At 39.4% G+C, this 25,725-nt stretch overlaps 1 protein-coding gene across 1 annotated transcript in view; it reads right to left on the reverse strand.

The window, feature by feature from the left end:
- Positions 1-5,508: 5,508 nt before the first annotated feature.
- The window catches only part of PLD1 (phospholipase D1), a 132,557-nt gene continuing 112,340 nt past the window's right edge, over positions 5,509-25,725 (reverse strand). The window contains exons 21-26 of the mRNA XM_058189149.1: positions 23,900-24,013; positions 19,506-19,555; positions 18,366-18,500; positions 13,967-14,120; positions 10,946-11,060; positions 5,509-8,476 (exon numbers count right to left, since the gene is read on the reverse strand). Coding sequence (XP_058045132.1) covers positions 8,252-8,476; positions 10,946-11,060; positions 13,967-14,120; positions 18,366-18,500; positions 19,506-19,555; positions 23,900-24,013 — 793 coding nt within the window. The 3' untranslated portion in view covers positions 5,509-8,251. The remainder of the gene's footprint in view (positions 8,477-10,945; positions 11,061-13,966; positions 14,121-18,365; positions 18,501-19,505; positions 19,556-23,899; positions 24,014-25,725) is intronic.

Below are 25,725 nucleotides of genomic sequence, written 5' to 3' on the forward strand. Positions count from 1 at the left end.
ATTTTCCCTACCCGTTCTGTGGGCGTGGCTTATTTGGTGGGCATGGTTTGGTGGTCAGATGGCTGGGTGGGCGTGGCCAATAACAATAAATAATAAAAATAATAAACAAAGTATAAAAAAACAATGAGGTACCAAAAACCAACTTTCACACTTTACACACACACAACACAATGACACACACAATGTAAAAGCAGTTGCACTTCACACTTCACATAGCCACAAAAAGCTCAAAAACCAACTTTCACACTTTACACACACACACAACCCACACAACTGACTCACAATGTAAAAGCCGCTGCACTTCACACAGCCACAAAAAGCTCAAAAACCAACTTTCACACTTTACACACACACAACACAACACAACTGACTCACACACAATGTAAAAGCAGCTTCACTTCACACTTCACACAGCCACAAAAAGCTCAAAAACCAACTTTCACACTTTACACACACACAACTCACACCCACACACCCACACAATATGCCACATACAGCTTTCTGAGATTTTGTGTGTTTGTGTAGTTAGAGTGAAACACTACAGAAACACACCAAATCTCAGAAAGCTGCACAAATATTTTATTTTATTTTATTTTATTTATTTTATTTTATTGTGGACTTCAATTCCCAGAGTTCCTCAGCCAGACAGCATTAATCACTCAGTGGTGAAATAGATTAGCTAAGTTTAGATTAGTTCAGTCTAGTGCTAAAAGCGAAACTGGGGCTTTCCGGCTGTGAGAAAAGCCATGAGGTCGATCAGGAATCAGGTAAGTGGCTTAGACTCTTTTAAAAGGAGTTTTTCTACATGTTTTCTACAGAAAACATTTTTAAGGTTCTGCTGATGAGGAAATCAGGTGAGATCCCCAGAGTAGCCTTTAATTTTTTTTTTTAAGTTTAAAGGCTGCCGATCTCAGCTGAGGGGTGGGATCCTCAAAGGCTTTTTTTACTTTTAAAGGCAGGTTTCAGCTGAAGCAAAACCTTCTTTTAAAAGTAAAAAAAACCCTCTGCTGATGATGCAGCTCAGCAGAGGCAGGGGGGGCGGGGCCAGGGATTTTTGCTACTGGTCCTCCGAACCAGCAGCCGCCATTGCTACCAGATTGCGGGAGCCGGTCCGATCCAGGAGCATTTCACTCCTGGACCAAGGTTGGAGACTCCTGTCCTAGAAGACAGCATTACTTCAATTGCTGGCATCTTTATGTTGCCTTTTAGTTTTTAACCAACCCTATTTTGGATGGTCCTTACCCACTTTTGTGGCATGGCCAAATATATTTTGTGCTCAGGTCCCCCTGTCTACAAACAGCATTTGTTTCTCACCATTGTTACTGAATCTGCAGGCATCAACTTTCTGCAGTCTTTCTCAATTTTAGCAACTTTTTAAGATGTGTGAACTTCAACTTCCAGGCTGGCTGGGGAATTCTGGGAGTTGCAGCCCACATATTTTAAAGTTGTTAAGGTTAAAAAACTCTGTGTTGAGGAATTGTCCCTTTAATAAGAAAAGTATTCCACCTCATCCACTGTGAAAGGAGACTTATTCAAAATGAAGACATGCAATGCAATGGGTCCAATATTTTATATTCAAGTTCCATTTTTAAGTTGATAAACATATAAGTATTCCCAGTTACAGAAAAAAAAGAGAAAAATAGTGAAAACAGACATTAGCAACGCTAGCAATTTAAAAAAAAAAGGTAATTATGCATCCTTCACAGAAGGTAATATTCACAGTGTTGCACAAATACATAAAATTGTTCCAATCCTTCCCAAGATTTAAAACTACATGCTTTTTTGCCACCTAGATAACACTCCATTGATGTGACAGCAGCTTGACTGGCCAATTAAAAAGCTAATGTTGTTTTTTCTCCCATTATCTCAGTGTCAAGGATGTAGACAAATAAATTACAATTATTCCCAGCGTCTACATCTATTTTAGGAAAATGCAATACTGAGAAAATAAAGGACTTAGTGACAACTGAAAGAGAGCGAGAGAGAAAGAGAAATAACTTTTTTTTCTTCTCTTCTTAAAAGGTCAAATGGAAAAGAAAAAACAACAACCAACCCTTAAATTCGAGTAGTTTCTGACTTCCATTCAGACTCTGTTCTGGTTGCAGGATTATTTCAATCAATACTGAGTTTTGTCCTTCAACTTCATGGGTTCCTGATTCATCAGGCAATAAAGTCTCAGCAATTACAGCAACTTGGATAATCTTGTTTGAAGGTCTTAGAAGTTTTAACATCAGTAGAAATGTGAACAAAGCACAACTCTTGTTTCATCCCAGTATATCCCTTCATTCCTAGTTCCTGATCGCATCTACACATATGGATTTTCCAATGCCACAAGTACTCAGCAATTAAAAATAAGACCTTAACACTGAATGATACAGACCAGCACATGAATCAGCATATACCATTAGCCAGTTTAAACTATAAAAAGAGGCTCAAATTATGACTCATATCAAAAACACACATTTCCTCATTTGAATGCAGAATATGAAGGTCAAGTGAGCCTTACTGGGTAAAGTTGAATAAAATTGATGCCATAGCTGAGAAGGTCCTATACTGCGACCAACATAATACAATCTGACACATTTTGGACAATATTGTGACACGACAAAGCTCTTATGATAACTTGAGTGAACAGGAAGGATGCTCTGGAAGATATATTTTAGCTGTATTGGTTTCATGTTATGTATCATAAGGATTGTATTGTCCTAGCTAGAATGGATCATTTAACAGAGGTTGGCGCCTACAAGAAAATTGACTTGTCAGAGTCATATTTTCTCTTGTCAATTTAGCATTTCTAAATTGGATTCAGGACAGTTCTGGTGGTCCCCACAGCAAAAGACTGGAGAAATAGTAGCAAAAAGCATAGCAAAAAAGCCCATTATTGATACCAGCCATATTACGGTTTATGTAATTTTGGTACATAATGTTTCTTGCAGGCCTTGTCTATACAAGAGTGAAGACGATGGAGTTTAATGAAGGAACTAATTGGTCTGATAATTTCCTGGGCCTGATAAGAATATAAAAGTATTAGAAAATAAGATTTGTTTCTGTGCATGTGTGAAAGGACCCAGTTTTGTACAATGTGCATGTGTTAATTTATGTACAGAAGTGTATGATTAGAATTATTCTAAAAATGCAAGACACTTCCCGCATTGTAACTAAGTGATAACCTCCCTAATTTATGGATGGTCAATGATACACTGTTCATTTTCCAATAGTTAAATAAGATACTACCCATGATTATATCCAGATCATTTACACATTTGAGAAATCAGCTTTAGATCATCTGTATTTCATGAACTGAACATTTAAGTGTGCACATTTGTTGATATTCTTCTGACACAATGATTTGCCAGTCATTCTCAAAATAACAAAATAAGCAAGCATTGCAATAAGCAATGCTTCCAAGTACTCTAACAAGAGTACTTGGAAGCATTATAAAACAAACACAATCTAGACCAGAAATAATTCATGGGCTTTTTACAAGACATACCTAATCAATTAAATTAAAAATTGGTTCCATTCACACAGCATGTGAAGCTTGGGAAACTTTAATCTTGTTAAAAAAAAAATTGTGTGTCCCAAAGGTGCTTTTGCAAGAGGCAACTGGACTTTCTGTTTTTTCTTTGAAGATGTTTCGCTTCTCATCCAAAAAGCTTCTTCAGCTTTCAGAGCTGAGAAACCTTTTTGGATGAGAAGCAAAATGCCTTCAAAGAAAAACCAGAAAGTCCAGTTGCCTCTTGAAAAAGCACCTTCGGGACAACCATGACCTGGATGACTGAGAATCTCCATAGACATTTTTTTCCTGTGGTTTAACACATAGTGAAAATATAGCCTCTTTAATTAATTTATGATTTCGAGTGCAATGCAAGTAAAAAATAAGTTAAATAAGTTAAGCATGTTGCCTCAAACCTATCATTTTTGGGACAAACATACAAAAGTCCCAAGTTTTCTTCCATTCAATCAGGACTCCAAGGTGAGTACACATATCGTGCCTGTCATTTGTGCAACTGAAGAACTTGTAGCCAGATGTTGTTAAACAGATGTTGCTAAACAATTTCTACCAACCTTATCTGCCCTTTCAAGGAGCTGATGATGGTTGGAACCCTAAAACATTAGGTCAGTTTCCCATGCTTGATCTATAAAGTGCATTTCACATACAAAAGATACTAAAGTGAAATTCTAACTGAAATGTTGCACATCAGTTAGATGTGCTTCTTCCAGATTTTCTAATAAGGGGACAGGATAGGTGATCCCCAATGTTTATTGCAAATAGCAATAATGGAAAGATTTGAAACGAACTTTTTCTGAGTAATCATATGGCATAGCGATTAAAGGATTGGATAAGGATCAGGGAGATCCAGATTTAAATCCACCTTAGGTCATTGGATGACTTTGGGCTAGTCCCTCGCGGTGGTTACTCTAAAGAAAAAAATTGCAGAAGTGTTATGTATGTTACCTTGAGCTACTTAAGAAAAGGTAAGATATACATTTAATGAACAATGTACAAAAGACTACAGAGTTACAATTATTTAGGCTTCTTGTGCTGCAAGAATTATTGAAAGCACAATATAATATCTCGTTTTAAACGATGATTATGATTTCCACCTTTATTATTAATTAGGACATGAAGCACCAAGCATGCTAACAATTAAGCTGGACAGTTGGTCTGCCCATGACAAATATTGGTTCTCATTTGCTCCGCAATGTTCTACGCCTTATTAAGTTGCTTCTGCAATGTAGCCAACAGGTCTTAAACTGAACATGGAAGGGCCAGTTATGTTTTATGGGAGAGACTATAAAACCCTTGTCACAGACTTTTAAAAGCCAAGGAATACAAAGTAAATACTCTCCAGTGATTGATAAACTACAACTCCCGGCATCTTGACCATGCTGGCAGTTGTAGTTTTGCAAGATCTGAAATGTCATTCATGATAGAAGATGAAATAAACACAGTCTAGACCAGAAATAATTCATGGGCTTTTTACAAGATATACCTAACTAGTTAAATTAAAGGCTGGTTTCATTCACACAGCATGCTAAGCTTGGCCAGCTTTAATCTTAGTTAAATATTTTTTGTTGCTTAACACATAGCGAAAACCCAACCTTTTTAAATCTACATGTGCTATGCAACTAAAAAAATAAGTTAAATAAGTTAAGCGTGCTGCATTACACCGATCATATTTGGGGCAAACGTACACAGTCCAAAGACTCTGGCCATGCTACTAGTCTTTATAGTTCAACAAGATCTGAAATATCACTCATGCTAGAAGATGAAACACAGAACATTTGAGAGATCCTCAGATAGAGAAATCAAAATCCAATTAGACTGAATCCAAGATTACTGTCTAGGTAAATGGTCCCAGGTGGTTCTCAAGCAGTTAGGCAGCTACCATATTTTTCGGAGTATAAGATGCACCAGACTAAAAGACGCACCTATCTTTTTTGGTGAGGAAAACAAGAAAAAGAAATCTGCCTCTGCCTTTTTGCCTCGTTGCAGCAAACAGCCTGCTTTACTTGCATTTTCAGCATAGCTTGATTAGCACAAGAAAAAAAAAAGCCTGTGCAGCAATAGGCAATGGGAATCCCTGCAGCCTGAAACAGCTGAGAGTCGGGAGGCCGATCCAAGGGACAATCAACTTGTGCTAATTAGGCTGTGCTGAAGCTGAAATGGGCTGTTTCTTTTTGCTGCTTGCTGCAAGGAGGTAAATTGCTCGGAGGCAGAGGCCAAAGGGTGGGGGCCAGTGGGTAGGCGGGGCTACATTTGGTGTATAAGACGCACCCAAATTTTCACCCCCTTTTAGGTGGGAAAAAGGTGCGTCTTATACTCCGAAAAATATGGTAAGTGGCTGCTGGGTGAGGAGGTTGTGTGGGTGGCCAACAAGATATGGTACAAGCCCTGCAGAGGTACCGGCTTCTGGGCAAGGAAGGAAGCTCAAATCGCTCACGAGGCACTGCATGAGCACAGCAGAGCCAGGGGTGGCCTGCTATTGGGTAGGGGAGTGTGTGAACTACCTACCTGGGAGAATTAAAATCCTCCCTGCCAGTTTTCCCATTGAGATTGCTGGCAGGGAAGTTTGCAAATGGTGATCATATCACTGTAGGATGCTGCAATCATTACAAAGTGCAAGATGATTGCCAAGTGCCCAGATGGCAATCATGTGACTGCCAGAGTGCTGCAACAGCTTGAACTTCAAGGACCAGTTGTAAGCATCACTCATTCAGCATCGTCATAACTTCAAGTGGTTGCTGAGTGAGTGGCTGTTAACTGAGGACTATCTGTAACCCATAGGAAGATAATACCAGAAGTTAATGTATGGTCCCAAATTAGTCAGGATATACAGTGCAACTGTGTGGTCTTGCTCTTATATCACAATATAAGGCTTCAGACAACTTTTTGCAAGATAGGATCTGGAGAAAGTGGATGAAGTTTTACTACGGTTTTCCTGCCTACCTCAAATTCTGATAAGTCAGCCTAATTTGTTTACTTTTTAAAATTTATTTATTTAGGTTTTCCATTTCCAAACCACTCATCTCCCTTAAAGAGGAGCTCTCCTTACTTAAATGCTGCTATCTTTTTAATACAAGATATGTTTCTCACGTACTTTCTAAGAAACAGGAACTTGGAAACAGGAGAATAATTTATATCTCATTAAGCTCGGGTTTGTTTATTTTGATTGGCCGTGCTGGTTGGAGATGAAGGGAATCAGAACCCAACACAGAAGGGCATTGGATTTGAAAAAACCGCCTTGGGATTTCTGGTAAAGACCTTAATCTCTTTGACTTTGAAATGCCAGGGGTTGAATAACTCGAAGACTAGAATTTAGAGTCCAGTAAAATGTTTCTTTTCTCTACATCCATCTATTGTGGGGTGATGGTGGGAAGAATCTCATAAGCACAGCGCTGACCAATCTATAATGAAACAACTTATGTTGAGTAGCCTCTACCATAGGATTTCATAGATTGTTTGGAAGTAAAAATAGAATAACAGAGTTGGAAGGGAACTTGGAGGTCTGCTGTCCAACCTGCTGCTCAAGCAGGAGACCCCATACCATTCCAGACAAGAGGTTGTCTCTTTTTAAAAGACTCCAGTGATGGAATACCACAACCTCTGAAGGCAAGCCGTTCCACTGGTTAATTGTTCTCACTATTAGGAAATTTCTCCTTAAGTCTAGGTTGCCTCTCTCCTTGATTAATTTCTCTCCATTGTTTCTTGTTTTGCCTTCTGGTGCTTGGGAAAATAGGTTGACCCCCCTTGTCTTTGTTCTCAAATATTGGAACACTGAACCATATGCATACAAGAAGGAATTCTTTGGCCATGTGTTTCTGAGCAGGAAGGGAAGAACTAATTGGTCCCTCTTGAAGAGAATAAAGAGATTTTTGCTAAATCATTACATAAAGACACTTTTTTCGGCCATTAAGGACACAAAACAAATCTGTCAGCTTACCAGTACTGCTTCAGAAATCTTCAACACATACTGTTCCAACATGACACACGCAGGACCAATTATTTCTCCTGCTAAATGCTGCACTGGAAAAAAAAACATCTATGCAAAACCTCTATAACCTACTCCAGAAAGATCACAGTTAAGCCCAAAGGGGCAGTGTTTCTCAGTAGTTGCTATACTATTCGCAGAATTTAAAAAGGAATTATAAAGAAATACTCTATCTTAACAAGTTCCAGAGTTCCAAAGACATAAACAACACTAAGAGCCTACAAAAGAATGACGGCATTGTCACTGTTATGTGTGGATTTCTTCTAAAGTAGATACTGTAGTTGCAGGTCACTTTGCCTGGAAAGGTAATTTCTACAAGCAGTAACCTAAGTTACAGAGTTTTCCAATTTTTGTCCAGAATAAAAAATGGCTAGTATAAGCAGATATCCGAGTTACTCATAACGAAGATTTTGTAGATTTTGTTTGAGATAACCAAACATGCAGGGTAAGCATGCATGGAATATGGAAAGTGTCTTGACATATGATTGTAGACTTTTAGAGAAAGTATCTTTCATTATCGTCTTCCCAGGTTGCTTGGATGGCCCTGCTATCATTGAGAACATAATTTATCAATCATCTGCTATTTCCAACCCTGCCTCTAGTCTGCTGTTATTTTCTCTAAAACCCTACCATCAAAAGGCACTTTTGGATTGGTACAGCTTTTCCTTCTTATGACAACAGGTTCTTGTGAAAACAGAAGCCAAACCAGATCTGCATCTTGTTTACTAAGAAACAAAAATTCAAGTGACTTCTCTTTAAGTCCACGTCTCCATGGGCACCATGGATTCTTTTGTTCCAACAGAGGGAAGCAAATTCTCTTCATCCAGAAAGCGAAAGGGGAACTGGACTAGAAAGCCATGGATTTTCTTCAGTTCTTCAGCTGCTTTAGTGGGATTCTCGCATGCAGGTTTTGGTTTACTGATGAAATCCCGCAGGTGAGTTAAGTTATTGACTTCATCGCTGGGAAGACATCGGAAAACCTAAATGAGAAGAGGAAGAGTGAAGAAAAAGATGTGAGAACAGATCTCTCTCTTTAAGAACATGTCTGTGCTAGAAACTTGCCCACTTGTTTAGTCATGTTACCTCTGCTCGTTGAATTTTAGAACTTTAACAAAGGATTTTCAGAATCTCCAAGACACTGATTTTTGTCCCCTTTGAGTTTTTGGAATATGCTTACATTTACATTCTGGTTGATGTTAGGACCTTAAACCATTCCAGCCCTCTTTCACTTAAGAAGAAAATTATTCACAAGCACTTGAAAGCAAAGCTGTACAATTATAAATATACAGGTAGTCCTCGACTTATGACCAGAATTGAGCCCAAGATTTCTGTTCCTAAGCAAGGCAGTTGTTAAGTGAATAGTGCCTTATATTATAACACAGCTGTTAAGCTAATCACTGCCATTGGTAAGTGAATCATGCAGCCGTTAAGCAAATCTGGTTTTCCCCATTGATTTTGCTTGTTGGAAGCCAGCTGGAAAAATCATGAATGGTGATCATGTGATCCCAGGACAGTGCAACTATGATACATACATGCCAAGTGCCTGAATTTTGATCACATGACCATGGGGATGTTGCAGTGGTTGTAAGTGTGAAAACCGGTTATAAGTCACTTTTTTCAGTGCTGTTGTAACTCTGAGCGGTCACTGTGGCCTCTGTGGCTCAGACTATGGCATCTGTGGCTCAGACTGCTAATGCAGTCTGTTATTAACAGCAGCTGCCTGCAATTACTGCAGGTTCTAGTCCCACCAGGCCCAAGGTTGACTCAGCCTTCCATCCTTTATAAGGTAGGTAAAATGAGGACCCAGATTGTTGGGGGCAATAAGTTGACTTTGTATATAAATATACAAATAGAATGAAGACTATTGCTAACATAGTGTAAGCCGCCCTGAGTCTTCAGAGAAGGGCAGGATATAAATGCAAAAAAAAAGCAAATGGTTGTCAGTCAAGGACTACCTGTAGATAGGTGAGGCAGTGCTTCTTTGGATCTATGGCTTAAGGATTGTTATTCTGGTCAAGGGTTTTGGGATCATGCTATAGATATAAGCCAATCATTAACCATACACCTAGGATAAAAATAGGCAGGTTTTCAGGTGTTGGGATTGTCTATGGAGATTCTCAGTCATCCAGGTCATGGTTGTCCCAGAGGTGCTGTTTCAAGAGGCAACTTGACTTTCTTGTTTTAGCTTGAGGACATTTCGCTTCTCCTCCAAGAAGCTTCTGATGAGAAGTGAAACATTTTCCAGGAAAAACAAAGAAAGTCCAGTTGCTTTTGAAAAAGCATCTTTTGGACAGATGCTGGGTTGTAAAAAAGTAAACAAGAATATTTTTAAAACCGACAAAAATCTTTCAGAATGCCGAAGTTCACAAATGTCAAGGCTTTCATAACTAAGGCATGTTGCAGAAGAACACCAAAATGGCATGCATTCTTGCCTAAAACCTCATGAGAACACAAACATTTAGCAACGTGGGTGATCTTGCAAACTTTCAGTTGGTTGATTTTTTTAAAAGTTATATTCAGTTCTAAAGTTCTGGGGTCACCTTTAAGTGTTGTTGCATGGGCATTCCTAGCAATACCACATCTCTGATCCCTAAATAAAAAAAAAATTCTAATATGGATGTGAAATGCTTTTGGATCTGATTCCAAAGGTTGGTGTGAGTTGTGTAGAAGCGTAAACATAGCGCTGGTCAGGGATTTATTAAAGCAAGGTTGGGTGACTTCTAAGAATTGGACAGTCCTATTCAGAATAACAGAGTTGGAGGTCTCCTAGTCCAACCTCCCGCTCAAGCCCATACTAGGGATGAAATGCTACCGGTTCAGATCGGTTCGCCAGAACCGGTAGTAAAAAATGCTTCCAGTTTGGACAAATAGGTATTTCTGACGATCAGCCGTGCTGCGCAACTTGTATTCACTAGAAAGCAGGAAATCCTGCTTTCCAGCGAATCTAAATCATGTGGCACAGCTGTTCCCCCCATCGCTGTTCTACTTACCTTAGAAAATCCTTCTTTTTTTAAATAAAGTTTTTTATTTTATAGACAAACATACATTTAAAACATCAGCAAATCCTTCCGTGTGATGTCTCGGCGTTTTCTTCCTGGCTCCATCATTTTGTTGTTTCTTCTTTCTTCACTTCAATTTGAACAGAAAAGCCTGCTTAATCTTCATTTTTTAGTGCTGTGCAATAGCGCCTGCAGTGTGCCTGCGTGCAAAGCACACATTTGGTGCACACCACGCGCGCAAAACAAACAAGTAGTGAAGCGAACCAGTAGCAGACTTTGGAGCATTTCACCCCTGCCTCATACCCTACCATTCCAAACCAGTGTCTGTCCAGTCTCTCCTTAAAAGTTTCCAGTGATAGAGCACCCACAACTTCTGAAGGCAAGTTTTACCTTACGTACAATACTTCATAAGTCATACGATACTGTGTGAAACAGAAGCCCATACTTCACCTTCTCAAAAATAGTGGCGTTACGTGCTGCTGTTGCAACCCACACTTCTTTAAAGAATTTGTCACTTATAGGATCTTGGATATCATTCAGATCTATTGAGCTGCCAAGAACAACCCTGAAGAATGGGAGAAGAAAAAGAAAAGGAAAAGGAGAAGAAAAAGAAAGGAAAGTACAGACAATTAAACTCGTAGATGAGGTCAACAATAACCACTGTGAAATCAGGAAGATAAATACAACCCCATGGGGTACTAATAAAACACAAGAACATTGCTCCAACAGAAGGCAAACAAAGAATGGTGCGTCATTATCAACCCAAAGTTTGGCTGCTTTGTTTTAAAACTTCTTCGCAGGTTTCAACAGCTTGTCTATATCTTCCCCAAGGGGCAAAATGTACATGATGAGGTAAGCTCCATCTCTTGCTTATTTGTGTATTTAATTTTTTTAATCCTGCCTTTATTATTTTTATAAAGATTACAACCATGCATAATATTCCCATAGGTGCTTTTTAAAAGGCAACTGGAATTTCGTGGCTTTTTCCTTGAAAACATTCCACTTATCTCATCCAAGAAGCCTCTTGGATGTGAAGCAACATTTTTCAAAGAAAAAAAACCCAAGAAAGTCCAGTTGCCTTTTGAACAACACTTTTGGGACAACCATGACCTGAATGATTCAGAATCTCCATAGATACATAATACTCCTTCCTCCTCCTATTTTCCCCACAACAACCACCTTGTGAGATGGGTTGAACTGAGGGGGACTGACTGCTCAAGGTCACCAGCTAGCTTTCATGTCTAAGGAGGGACTAGAACTCACAGTCTCCTGGTTTGTAGCCTGCTACATGAACCACTAGACCAAACTGGCTCCTTTCATAGCTCATACAATACAAATGAATTGGTGTTTGTGTTGCAATGCACCTTTCCTAGTTTGCTTTCTCAACCTGCCTTCTGCAAATGCCTGCAGCTTTCTTGACTTGACATTCACAGTAGGCGGTGGAAAAAGGCCGGGATTTTTGTGGCAGCTACTCTGCTGCTTATCTGTCCAGTTAGATAGCAGGGGCAAATTAAGAAGGTCTGCTAATTATCTTTCCCACTCTGACAGTGGCGGCTTTAATTCTGAACAATTTTTTCAAAGGAAGAACTTTGAACAAGCAGGCAATTATTATAAAGACAATTAAACCTCTCCCCCTCAAAATAGGGAGAAGCCAGGCTATATTTACTACAAAGTGACTCTGAAGTTGAATAAATGATGTGATGTTGTAAAATGGAAAGATGAAAGGTTAAACCATTCATCCAGGTTATGGTTTAATGGGTAGAATGCTCCCTTTCTCAGGACAGATGAGTTTATCTTGTCCAGCTGTTGTAAATACATGCTGAGTTCCAAACCTCAAATTTTGATCAATTGGGATGCTGCAACGGTCATCAGTGTCAGGGCTAGTTGTAAGTCATTTTTTTCAGTGCTGTTGAAACCTTCAATGGTCACTAAACAAATGGTTGTAAGTTGAGGGCCACCTTAATACATTATCTACGGAGATTCTCAATTATTCAGGTCATGGTTGTCCCAAAAGATCTGAACTGAAGACGCTACTTGGATAAGAATTGAAATGTTTTCACACAAAAATAAACAAGAAAGTCCAGTTGCTTTTTGGACTAGCTTAATACATATACCTACAAATGAGAACAGACCCCGCTGAACTAAATAGAACAGGGGTGTCAAACTCAATTTCATTGAGGGCTGCATCAGGGTTGTGTTTGACCTCAGGGGGCCAGGGTTGGTGTGGCCAGGGTGGGCATGGCCAGCTCGACGTCACTTGTGTTTAGAGTGCCTGTGGTGGCCTGAGCGCTCTGCCAGCGTAAATGGGCTCCCGAGCTCCGTTTTCGGCTGCCATGACCTCCTGTGACCCTCTGCCAGTGAAAACAGAGCTCGGGAGGGCTGCATGTGGCCCTTCCAAGCTCTGTTTTTGCTATTAGAAGCACCATGGGCCAGTCCTTTGCAGTTTCCAGGGCAGCCCTATGGGCTAGATTTAAGTACCTCACAGGCCAGGGTGAAAGGCGGCTGCTGGTTCGGAGGACCGGTAGCAAAAATCCCTGGCCCCGCCCCCCCTGCCTCTGCTGAGCGGCACCATCTGCAGAGGTGGTTTTTTTTTTACTTTTAACAGCCAGTTTTGCTTCAGCAGAAACAGGCCTTTAAAAGTAAAAAACAGCAGAACCTTACTTGTACTCTTACTTGTAGAAAACATGTTTTCTACAAGTAAAAGTAGAGATTCTAAGGCACTTACCTGATTACTGATGAACGCATGGCCACAGCCTGAAAGCAGTTTCAGTTTCAGCCCAGACAGAATCAATCGCTCAGCTAATCTATTTTCTCGGTGATCAACTGGCTGGCTTTGCTGTGGAACTCTGGGATTTGAAGTCCACAATAAAATAAAATAAAATATTTGTGCAGCTTTCTGAGGTTTGGTGTGTTTCTGTAGTGTTTCACTCTAACTACACAAACACACAAAATCTCAGAAAGCTGTATGTGGCATAGTGTGTGTGTGTGTGTGTGTTAGTTGTGTGTGTGTAAAGTGTGAAAGTTGGTTTTTGAGCTTTTTGTGGCTATGTGAAGTGTGAAGTGCAGCTGCTTTTACATTGTATGTGAGTCAGTTGTGTTGTGTTGTGTTGTATGTGTGTAAAATATGAAAGTTGGTTTTTGGTACCTCTTATTGTTTTTTTATACTTTATTATTTTTATTATTTATTGTTATTGGCCACGCCCACCAAGCCATCTGACCACCAAGCCACACCCACCAATTAAGCCACGCCCACAGAACCGGTAGGGAAAATTTTTAGATTTCACCCCTGCCACAGGCTGAATACAACTCCCGGTTCTTGAGTTTGACACCCCTGAAATAGAAGACCTAGCCGAATAGACAAACACAGGATTGTCTATTCTGTGGATGCTAAGGCAATCAAATGACTGTAAAATCCTTTGTAGATTGGTTTTACTCCGACTTTTCTCGAAGCCGTTTTGTCAGCTGTGGTACCTAAAGCACTGAAGGCGAAGAGACTGGGCAAATCTTCCTGCTTTGTAATCTTCCCCATCCATCACTGAAGCAACCATGTCGGTATCCTCCACAATGACAGCCATTTCACTGTCTCTTTTCCCCAACATGCTTCTGTCATTGATGTTTGCAGAGCCTGTAAAGACAGAGCATTGGCAGAGTTGCAAATGCAAGGGATAAATAAATATCTATTTTAAAATAGCTCACGATGCCCCACAGTTTGCATCATAAATGGATGCAAACAATCCTCTGTTTCAAACTCTACCATAATCTACCCAATCATCAATTAGGATCCACAGTAATAAAAAAAAACAACCTCTGAAATACAATACATATAAGAAAATGTTAGATCTTACTTCATTTGATAACTAATAGTTGATCTGGTGAGATGGAAGGCTATATAAATTTTATACAAAAATAAATAAAATAAAATATTGTTTTCATGAGCTGTTTTCTAGAACAAATGTTTACTTTCAAATTCAGGATTTCATGAAACCACTTATTTGGGCTTTTTGTATCAGTTTTGGTTCAGTATGGAATCTGAGGCAGAAAAGGCGACAATAGCATTGTGGTAAAAATTAAACGGGGAATATGTTATGGCAAAAAAAATGCTTTTAAAAGAAAAGAAAAGCCTCTGATGATCAGACAACTCAGCTGGGATCGTCAGAGGAGCCTTTTAAAAGCATGTTTTCTACAACCTCTTCAGCCCCCCCCCCCAAGCTATGCCCACAGAACCGGTAGTAACAAATTTTACATTTCACCACTGATTAAAAATTTCTGGCTTCAATTATTCCTGAACTTTGTCTGGTTCTAACCAACATTTCTGGTTAATGTGAGCTGCACTCCAACACCTGTATGCCACACCTGTTGTCATAATTCATGGAATCCTTCTGGATACCTTGGAATGTAAAAGCTTAGCCCTAAAGCTGCACTATAATCAGATAAGTAACTTTTGAGTAAACCACTGCATTAAGACTGCAAGAAAATCTACTGCTCCGTTGCTCAACTGGATGTAAACTTGGGTTGCTTAAGGGGGAGCCCAAAACCAAACCGTTACTTCTTTCTTTGTTGACAAAAAGTAGTTTATTGGATTCTCTGCAGTGCAAAATGTATGCAAATCCTAATGATAACACTTTCCCCCCCCCTTTACAGGAATTTTCTAGTTTTTGCATACTGGGGAAAAAAAGGGATCTTTATCATGGAAAGGCAGCAAATTAACTGCAATGAATCAGGGTGAACATGTTCTGGCATTTTCTGCTTCAAATGTCAACATAATCTGACTGGGTTTGCTTATAATGCGTTGAGGAGGAACTGCTCTATGCCAGGGGGTCTCCAACCTTGGTCCCTTTAAGACTTGTGGATTTCAATGCTGGCTGAGGAACTCTGGGAGTTGAAGTCCACAAGTCTTAAAGGGACCAAGGTTGGAGACCCCTGCTCTATCTATTCTGTCTTTTGCCAGCCTCAGGTGCACCTCTTACGTTTTATGGGCCACATTTCCTTAATTCACAGTAGTAGACATACTGGCAACATTTTACATCTTTTTTGCTTAGTTAGCTTTCGTCTCAGCTAGGGATCTAAGCTACCCATTAGGGCCTGTTTAAAATCTTCCTTTACTGGCAGATGGGAAAGAGGAGGCTGGATCATTTTGCTAATCTGGGCAAATCAATCAATAGTCTTGTGCTCATTATCCACTGCTCTTTCATAAAAAAAAGAAAGGAAAGGAAAGGGTGTGACAGTAGGCATCTGTTTGAAGATGAAGATTGCTGTAGAGAGGCAATCAAAGGTCCTGCATTGATATAAAGAGTCATAGCCACATAAAGCAATACCCAAGGCCATTTGTTTATTGATTAATCATTTGACCATATTGAAAAGCTATAAAAACAATACAAAGAAAAGTAGGACGTATTCATAATACATTGTTTCCCCTGCTTAGGTCATTAAAATCCAAGAAATACTCGGACACCAAAAATAAATTATTACATATTTTGCAGGGAATGCACTTGCACATAGCTGGGGGGTGGGGGTATGTTTTTATATCAAAAGAGGGTGGACCCATAGAACAGATTGGGGTTAACTGCAGGGCAATAATATGTTGTCAATATGTCCTACTTTGTTTTTTATTGTTTTTACAACTACTTGATATGGACGAATGACTGATCAATAAACAAACTGAACTGAATTAAAACACCAATCTTCTTTGAGGAATACTGTTTGTTCTGGATTAATGTATCGTATAACTATAGCTACTGGATTTTTCTCTTCGTAGAGCAATACGACCATTGTTGCTTGCTATTAATTTTGTTGTTTCTTCATGTCCCTCTCCTGATCTAATGTGCTTCTAATGTACCTACCTTAGTCTGGCTGCTTCCTAAATTTAATTACGCAAGCAATTACTTGTAAAAAGAACAACAACCCATGATGGTTTATAACTTAAACAATCCCAATAAAACAATAATTTAAATAGTTTAACTTAACTCCTGAAGCTCAAATACTTTGGCCACCTAATGAGACGAGAGGATTCATTGGAAAAGACCCCGATGTTGGGAAAGATTGAAGGCAAAAGGAGAAGGGGACGGCAGAGGATGAGATGGCTAGATAGTGTCATTGACACAATGAACATGAATTTAGGCAAACTCAGGGAGAAAGTGAAGGATAATGGGGCCTAGTGTGTTTATGGTTCATGGGGTCGTAAAAAGTCACACATGACTGAACAAAACCTAACTACTGAACATAAGACAGCCTTAATATCACAGTGCCCACATTCTGAAGAGTTCTCCAATCCATCTTTTGTTTAATATTATTTTTTATTATACAATTTTCTTTGTTATATATAAAATTACTACATCCACAATGGCAGTTACTGACTGAGTATAATCTCTTTTAAATACAAATAATAACTCTTATACATACAGTAGCTATCACTATTATTCTCAAAATCTATTCATCATATTCTTCACGTTTCCTTATTAAACATTTTCTGTTATTTAATTAAATGCTCTATTCAGTTTTATCTATTAGTTAATAATATCAAGCATTTTAAACATCATATAACCATTACATTTGTCACCATTATCGTCCAAGTCTATTAATCATGTTTACTTATCCTCATTATTCAATATTCATTATTTAATTGCAGATTTACTTCAATTTTACTTACATATCCTCCTTGATTCTAAATTTCTAACTTCTGCTTCTATTTTCTAGCCATTGATAGAAAAATTCCCAAATTAAAAAATATTCTGTTTCCTCATCCTTAATTTTCAATGTTAATCTATCCATTTCAGCACATTCTAGTATTTTCTTTATTACTATAGGCATATTTTCATTTTTCCAGTTTCATGCATACACAATTCTGATTGCTGTTACCACATGTAAAATTAAATAATATTTCTTTTATTGTATTTCTCCGGTAGAATACCCAACAAGAACATTTAGTTCTATTTGTTGTTTTATCATTTCTTCTAGCCACATTTTTATTTTTAACCAATATTTTTTTGCCATAGGGCAAGTCTACCGCATGATAGTAAGAACCCGGTATCTGTTCGCATTTCCAGCATCTGGGAGATAATTTTGGAACATTTTTGCCATTCTTGCTGGAGGCAAATGCCACCTGTAACAGGGGTCTCCAACCTTAGTAACTTTAAGGTTGGTGGACTTCAACTCCCAGAGTTCCTCAGCCAGCAAAGCTGGCTGAGAAACTCTGGGAGTTGAAGTCCATCAACCTTAAAGTTACTAAGGTTGGAGACCCCTGACCTATAAAACATTTTGTAGAGATTTTGTTGAGTTTTGCCATTTATCTAATTCTATAGTATATCCAAAGAGTTCTCCAATCCTTCTTGAAGGCCAGAAGCTGGAGGGCATTCCTCATCTTTGTTGGGTATCCAAAGAGCACAGGATGTTACTGAAAAAGTAGGCCCCCCATGCCTCATCTCTGGCAGGATGGGGGAACCCAAGAAATGCATGGATCAAGTCAAATCTGGGTAGGAACGATGTTCTTAAAGTTATTCAGTTTCCAAGCTATGAAGGTTTTAAATATGATAGGCAGAATTTTCACTGGGACCCAGAAACAAATTTGGAACCAGTGTAGCAACAGAAGGCGGTATCTACTGACATGGATTTCAAGTGCTGTAAATCCTAAATTTTAGGCTGAGGGGTATGTGATGCACTCAAGCTCAGGTTTGCATCACCTACCCAATCTGGAGAAAGATTGAATTAACAAATCAATCATCCATTTCAATGACTGATTCAAAGGAGTGAGTCATTCAAACTGCCCTCTAATTGAAACTTCAAATTGGTCCCATGGCCCTCTTGAAATCTGCAGAGATATATGGCAGGGGCGGTCAACTCCCAAACACTGGTACTTAGCAAATTTCTCTCTTACCTATAATGACTGTGTTGTCATCAGCAATCAGCAGCTTGCTGTGGACATAGATCAGTTCCGTAATGAGTTTCCCTTCCAGCTCAGCATAATTTCGAAGTCCACAGAATGAAATGTAATTAATCCATTGGTCTCCAACTGAAGGGTCCCATTAAGAAATGGAGGATGAAAGAAAAGAAAAATGAACAGAAAAACTTTTAGGACTTTAAAAAGTAGAAGAAATGAAAATGTAAATTTTTTTTCTACAGTTTTTAAATTACAGAAATGTAGGTCTGGGCTAATTGTTAGAATATGTTTCTTGACAGTAATAGCCCATTAAGCCAATTACCTAAGGAGACCTGCTACTATTTAGAACCCTTCAGATATATCATACTTAATTACTATAATTCCAAGCTAGTGTGATCTTTAGCAATGATTGTTAGAATTATGGGAGATAGCATCAGATTGGTGGAAGAAGTCTTAGAGGGGTTGATGTAGGACAGCAACTCTGGATTTTTTGCATCGAGTTATAATAGTACCAAGTTGGCTGTATCAGATGCTATATAGAGGTAGACTGGATATTCAACCCCACCAATCCTATATTATTATAATTGTGTAACTGCAGTCCCAATAAGAACAAATATCATATATGTAAATGTATCTGAAAAGAAGAAAAACATGGGTGCATATGTCTGAAATTTATGCATCAAAATGTGCATTTTTATTCTATCGGTCAGCTAATGTCTATCAAAGGGAGGGGGGGAGGGAAAGGAAACAATAAACATTCTCAATCTGACTACCTAGCAGTTTTGGCATAAATCCAAATTTCAACTGCCCAGATCCTTATGATTGAGTCCAGGGAGTCAGCTTGCTGGAATGACATCAAGTAAAATCAGGAGAAGCAGCTCATTTAGAATCACGTTCAAAGGGATGCATAAGATAGCAGCTTTTTTTCTTCTTCACAGACACCCAGATGTTGTTTTGCTAGTTTGTTTTCATTATTCTTGAAGATTTCCCTGACACAATTGAAGCCTCCTACTTTAGCTATTACACAATCCTGCAATTATTCCAGCTACTATGTGTTTTATGGCAGATCCATCAAGGTTTGGTGTCCTCAAAACCTTATGGGGAAGGCACCTACAGAGACCCAAGCAAAGGACTTACTTTCAGCTTTCAGCTGTCCCAAGATTGAATTTTCTCCTCTGCACATGGTCCTGGAAAAATTAAAGCCACCATTAAATTTACAAAACAGCATTATGTGAATGAATTTACAAGAATGTGTTTAGCTGAAATCATCAAATGCATGCCTCTCTCTTTCTATAGATAGATAGATAGATAGATAGATAGATAGATAGATAGATAGATAGATAGATAGATAGATAGATAGATAGATAGAGACAGACAAACAGACAGATTTTTGATATGATAGATGGATGGATGATATAGATAGATAGATAGATAGATAGATAGATAGATAGATAGATAGATAGATAGATAGATGGATGGATGGATGGATGGATGGATGGATGGATGGATGGATGGATGGATGGATGGATAGATAGATATAGACAGACAAACAGACAGATTTTTGATATGATAGATGGATGGATGGATGATATAGATAGATAGATGGATGATGGATAGATGGATATAAGGATACATCTATATCTTTAGATCTATAGATACATAGATATATATAGATAGTTAGATATAGATAAATACATATCTTAGAGAAAGAAAAATATTTTTTTGCCTTCTGCAACTTAAAGTTATTCAATGTTTTCTAGGCCTCGTGATCTCTCTTCATATATATTATCTCAGCTCGTGCTAATGTCACAGACACAACCATGTAGTTTTGGTATTGGTATTGGACCATTGTTTTCTTTGCTTTTCTCCCCTGACCTTTTCATATATAGATGAAGAAAGATCATGAGGGCCAGAAAACATTGAACCACCTTAAGCTGCAGAAGGCCAATAAAATGTTTTTGCTTTCTCTGAGTCTTAAAGGAAGTCAGCAATTTGAAGCCTGATTCTTTGTTCCCACTGTTAAGAAATCTCTAGTTCTAGGTTGGATCTCTCTTTAAGGATTTTTTTCCCACCTGTTACTTCTTTTCCTGTCCTCAGGTGCTTTGAAGAATAGTTTGACCTCTGATAGACCTTCAAATATTGGAAGAATCCTATCATATCACCCCCAGTTCGTCTCTTTGTTAGACTAGACATAAGGTAGTTCCCTCAATCATTTTGAAAAGCATTAAAATGTGAATGTGAACACATGCCCATATGTATCGCTTAATTTACTTTGAATTTGGTGTCTGTAAAACAGAGGTGTAGACTGCCCCACCCAAAACCACAATACACAATGGGAAAAGGAAAGAAGAAAGATTAATTAAAAAGCCAGAAAATACATTCTGGATTTTCTTGGCGAGGCACAACCCCAAACTCAGTGCTCCCTCTGCTGACTCTTTAGCAGAAATACATAATCTTTGAGAAGATCCAACGCTGACCGTGTTGGATTATAAAATGTTGTTTCATAAATCATAGTGATTTTCACTACTGATCTTTTAAACTGCATTTCCACTTCAGGGCTTGCACTGGTTGTGGTCCCTGAGATGTTTGTGTTGTTTCCAATGGTATTGTTGTCCATCCCAGATGCACGATTCCCTGCCAGCTCTCCATCACCTTTCCTCCCCAACTGGATGGGACATAGCTGAGTAGTTTTCTTTGAAAACCTCACTCAGACCAACACCTAATTAGCTTCAATTACATTGCTGCTGTTAACTCCTTTGCCTTGTTACTTCCTTTGACTGAAATAGTCCCAAAGATGGGACTCTTTCCTTTGAATTCCTGCCCAAATGCCAGTTTTTCGGCCAAATGAACCCCAATAGCAACCTCGTTTTGACATGCAGAGAATAACACCTGTGTAGGACTTTTGACTACAAGAAATACTTTATGAGAATTCCACTTATTTTGAATATTTAAAGGTTGGCCTAGAACAGCAGCCCCCAACGTTTTGGGCACCAGGGACCTGTTCTGTAGAGAGAGATTTTTCTGCAGACTGGAGGGGGCATTGTTTCATGTGCTGCTTGCATCCTGCAAATGAGGCTTTGCTTGTTTGTGCAGCCTGGTTTCCGGCATACCGCGGACTGATGCCGGTGCATGGACTGGGGAGATTGGAGACCCCTGGACTAGAGGGCCAAATTTTAGTCTGCCATCATGTCAAGAACATGCCTAGCCTTACTACTGCATTAAGCCTGTTTTACAGCTTCATACAATATACTGAACCATCAGTAAAGCTAACATAATATGCTAAAATAACAAAACAACTCTCTTAAGGTTAATGCTACCCAAACGAAACATGCTGCATAAATGCATCTTTTAGATGTTTGCCTAAAAAGTGTTTTACGTGACTATAACCAGAATCAGAGAACCAGATATATGTTCACTTTGATATCTCTTTTGACTTCCTTTCTTTTCCTTCCATGCTTCCAATGGAAACTCAATGGGATAAGTAGGGATAAGGCCCTACTACGAATCTAGAAACTGTCAAACATTCATTGTAGCTGAATCCTAAACATATAAACCATGTAACACAATCTGTAATTTAAAATTGAAAGGCAATCTTCCTTTTAACACAGGCACGAGAGAAGTAGAAAATCCTATGGCTTTACCAGCCAAGCAAAGTGGAAGAAAGATTATAATAATGAAATAAATTCTGCAGATCTAATCACCCATTCTTGGCTAAAATGTCCACCGCTATCTTAGAGAAAAAGGATTACTCCAGCAAATGACTCTTGCTTGCTTTTCCTAGATGATCCTTGAGTCTGATAAATTGCAACCTTAAATCAGAGTCTCTGGAACAATTTTTATCTAAGCTTTTTCCTATCACAGTACCAGGCTTATTTTCCTAGATGATCTATCTCCCATTTCAAACAACAGAGAGACTATTCTCTTTAGCAGAAAGGCCTAAAATGAGGAAAACCTTCTTGATAATTCCAGGTGTGCTTCAGTCTACAGAACCTGTTTATTGGGTGTGTCCAAGAACCAGCATCTTGGTTCTGTTCCAAGGGTCTGGTTTGTAGCAACTGTGTGGAGACAGCTTGCCTATTCACTACAACAAGACTCCAAAAAGTTGCTGAAGTACTGTATGTGTATGTGAACAAGAAAATGTAACACTATTACTTTATCAACTGCTCCTACTCTGGCTCCAAAGTGGCCTTCCCCATTTTCATTTGTGCCAATGCTTCAAAAGCTGAGTTGACTTCCAGAGCATTGATCTGAAAAAAATACAGCACTCAGTCTCTCTTTTCAGCTCACTGACCTAGAGATAATGGTGCATTATGGAGGTAGAAAAAGAAATGTCTTGATAAGGCCACACTTGGAATATTGCATCCAGTTTTGGTCGCCCCGATATAAAAATATGTTGAAACTCTAGAAAGAGTGCTGAGAAAAGCAACAAAGATGAGTAGGGGACTGGAAGCTAAAACATACAAAGAACAGTGGCTGGAATTCAATATATGTCTAGCTTAATGAAAAGAAGGACTAGGGGAGACATGATAGCAGTGTTCTGATATCTGAAGGGCTGCCACAAAGAAGAGGGAGTCAACCCATTCTCCAAAGCACCTGAAGGCAGGACAAGAAGCAATTGATGGAAACTAATCAAGGAGAGTAGCAACCTAGAACTAAGGAAACATTTCCTGATAGAACAATTAATCAGTGAAATGAAAGTTGTGTGTGCTCCAACACTGGAGGTTTTTAAGAAGAGATTGGACAACCATTTGTCTGAAATGGTATAGGGCAGTGATGGTGAACTCGGTGCTGAAAAGGAAGTGTGCACGTGTGGCACCAAGTGCCAAAAAGGGAGCATGCACACTCATCAGGGCCGCAAAGAGGAAGAGGAGCTTCCCAGGGGGCATGCGCGCGCTGGCGCACAATACTTCTGGTTTCTAGCACAGGCATGTGCACCAACAAGCAAGTCTTTCGGATACTGCCGCCCATGCACACATGCCGATCAGCTGGCCAGAGCGCATGCTTACGCTGTAAAATGGAAGACCAGCTCTTCTGGTTTCCGGCACTGCCGCATGCACAAAAGGCAGCTGATCGTTGTGTGCGCGTGTGCGTCAGAAACCCAGAAGAGGAACGGGCAACACGCGTGCCAGGCGACATGGCTCTGCATGCCACTTTGGGCATGTGTGCCATAGGTTTGCCATCAGGGGTATAAGGTTTCTGCCTGAGCAGGGGTTTGGATGAGAAGACCTCCAACGTTCCTTCCAACTCAGTTATTCAGTTATTCCTTTAGCCTAACATTGCAGGGACCATAGTAATAAGTGGTCATCATGAAACGTAGGCAGCGATGAAGATCTTGATCTTAGGACACTGTTTCAGCAGAGGGCCCTATGCCAAGGGCTCCTTTAATTCTGAAGCCATCTCTGCTTTCAATTAGTTTTTTGAATTTGGGCCAAGCATCCATCGGAGAGCTGCTTACATGCCTTACTAAAATGCTTTATTGCATTGCTGAAAATAAAAGGATCCAGATATCCAGGCTAGACCTCTAAAGTTACCTGTAGTTAAAATGCATAATGGCCTGGAGAGCATTGCCTCCTCCTGTTGAAATATCACCTTCAAAACCAGGCAGCAGGGGGATCACTACGTAGACTCGGTATCGTTTGTTTTCCCTAAAAGAAAATGCAAAACAAGTAATTTAGTTTTGTGACAATATTGTATATTTTACAGTGCTGGTGTTTCAGTACAGTTCAGGGAGCCCTTAGCTCATGATAGCAATTGGGACTGGAATTGTGATTGTTGAGTGAAAGGTCATTAAATGAGAAGTTGTGTCACTGAAGAACCATAAACCTGGCACTCCTTGGTTGCCTTCATTAAACAATCCCTGTTTTTTTTAAGCAGATGGACAAAAGAGCTGCCTGCCAAAGGATTTCAGCTTCCCACAGAGCTTAAATCCTCTGGCAGGCAGCCCTTTTTTTCTCAAAGAATTTGAGACAGAATCCTATTGGCAGGCACTAGCAGTTTGCAACCTTACCTGCCAGCTTTTCACAGTCAGCAGAGAAGATTGCAAATGATGATCACAGGATCGCAGAACACTTGGCAACTGATCATAAGTGCAAGCAGGTTGTGCGACAGATCATGAACATGCGATGCAGGAATATGGTGGGATATTTTGCAATAGATGGGACTGCCTTACAGGGCATAAAGAACCCTTTTCAATGCTGTCATAATTTCGGACCAATGCTTTAAAAAGTCATAGGTTGAGAACTACCTACACAAGATCTTATGATGTTACTACCTACCTGGGTAACTAAATAAATCTGCAAGAAAACCACCAAGCTCAGAGTTCACCAAGGACTCCATAGTTCAATCCTGAGCCATATATATTCCCTTCTATTTGAAGAAAAAGGGTCCTTGAGTGGCTCAGACTGGTAAGACAGTCTGTTATTAACAGCAGCTGCTTGCAATTATTGCAGGTTCAAGCCCCACCAAGCCCAAGGTTGACTCAGCTTCCATCCTTTATAAGGTAGGTAAAATGAGGACCCAGATTGTTGGGGGCAATAAGTTGACTTTATATAATATACAAATGGATGAAGACTATTGCTTGACATAGTGTAAGCCGCCCTGAGTCTTCGGAGAAGGGCGGGATATAAATGCAAATTTAAAAAAAAAAGTATTTTAAAAATGTATATTGGGGGTTTATACTAGAACTATAAAATAATTTATTTTAATACATAATCACAGAGGAATATTTAATCATTTACATAAAGAATAATGTATTTAATAAAGTATTTAATCATTTACATAAAGAATAATGATCTATGAAGCTTGTTCACCAATTTTTACAAACATGAAAGAGAATGGCAGAACATAAAAATAGCAAATTCTCTCACAGATTATTTTCACTTTACAGTTCTGCTATGCTTCTCAAAGTCTCCCCCACCCTCATTTCACATACACCACACCAAACTATTAAACAAACAAGCCAAGACTGAACAAAGATTGGTATAGCTTTGTTTGATGAGTACTGTTGTGGTCCGCCAGCAGCCTGTGGAGCTAGCAATGGAGTTGGACCACCGATGAGGCTGAGGAAGAGCGTCGGCTGAGGTGGGGCCAGGGCCATTGGGGAGTGAGGTGCGGACTCTGGAGCTTCCAGAGACTGACAGTAGTGAGGCAGAGAAACAGGAGGAGCCTGTTCCTAATGCATGCATGAGAAGAGCTGCCAGAAGGCAAGAGCAGCTCAAGCAAAGAGGATGACTCAGGAGTAGGGCCAAGAGATGATTGGCTCCTCCCATAAGGCTTAAAAGACCAGCAACGGTGTTTGGGCTTTGCCGGAAAACAATGTTGATAGCTTCATCTTCTTGCATTTATTTTGTATCAGTGT

This window comes from Ahaetulla prasina, chromosome 6 (assembly GCF_028640845.1).
Source record: "Ahaetulla prasina isolate Xishuangbanna chromosome 6, ASM2864084v1, whole genome shotgun sequence".
NCBI classification, from domain to species: domain Eukaryota; kingdom Metazoa; phylum Chordata; class Lepidosauria; order Squamata; family Colubridae; genus Ahaetulla; species Ahaetulla prasina.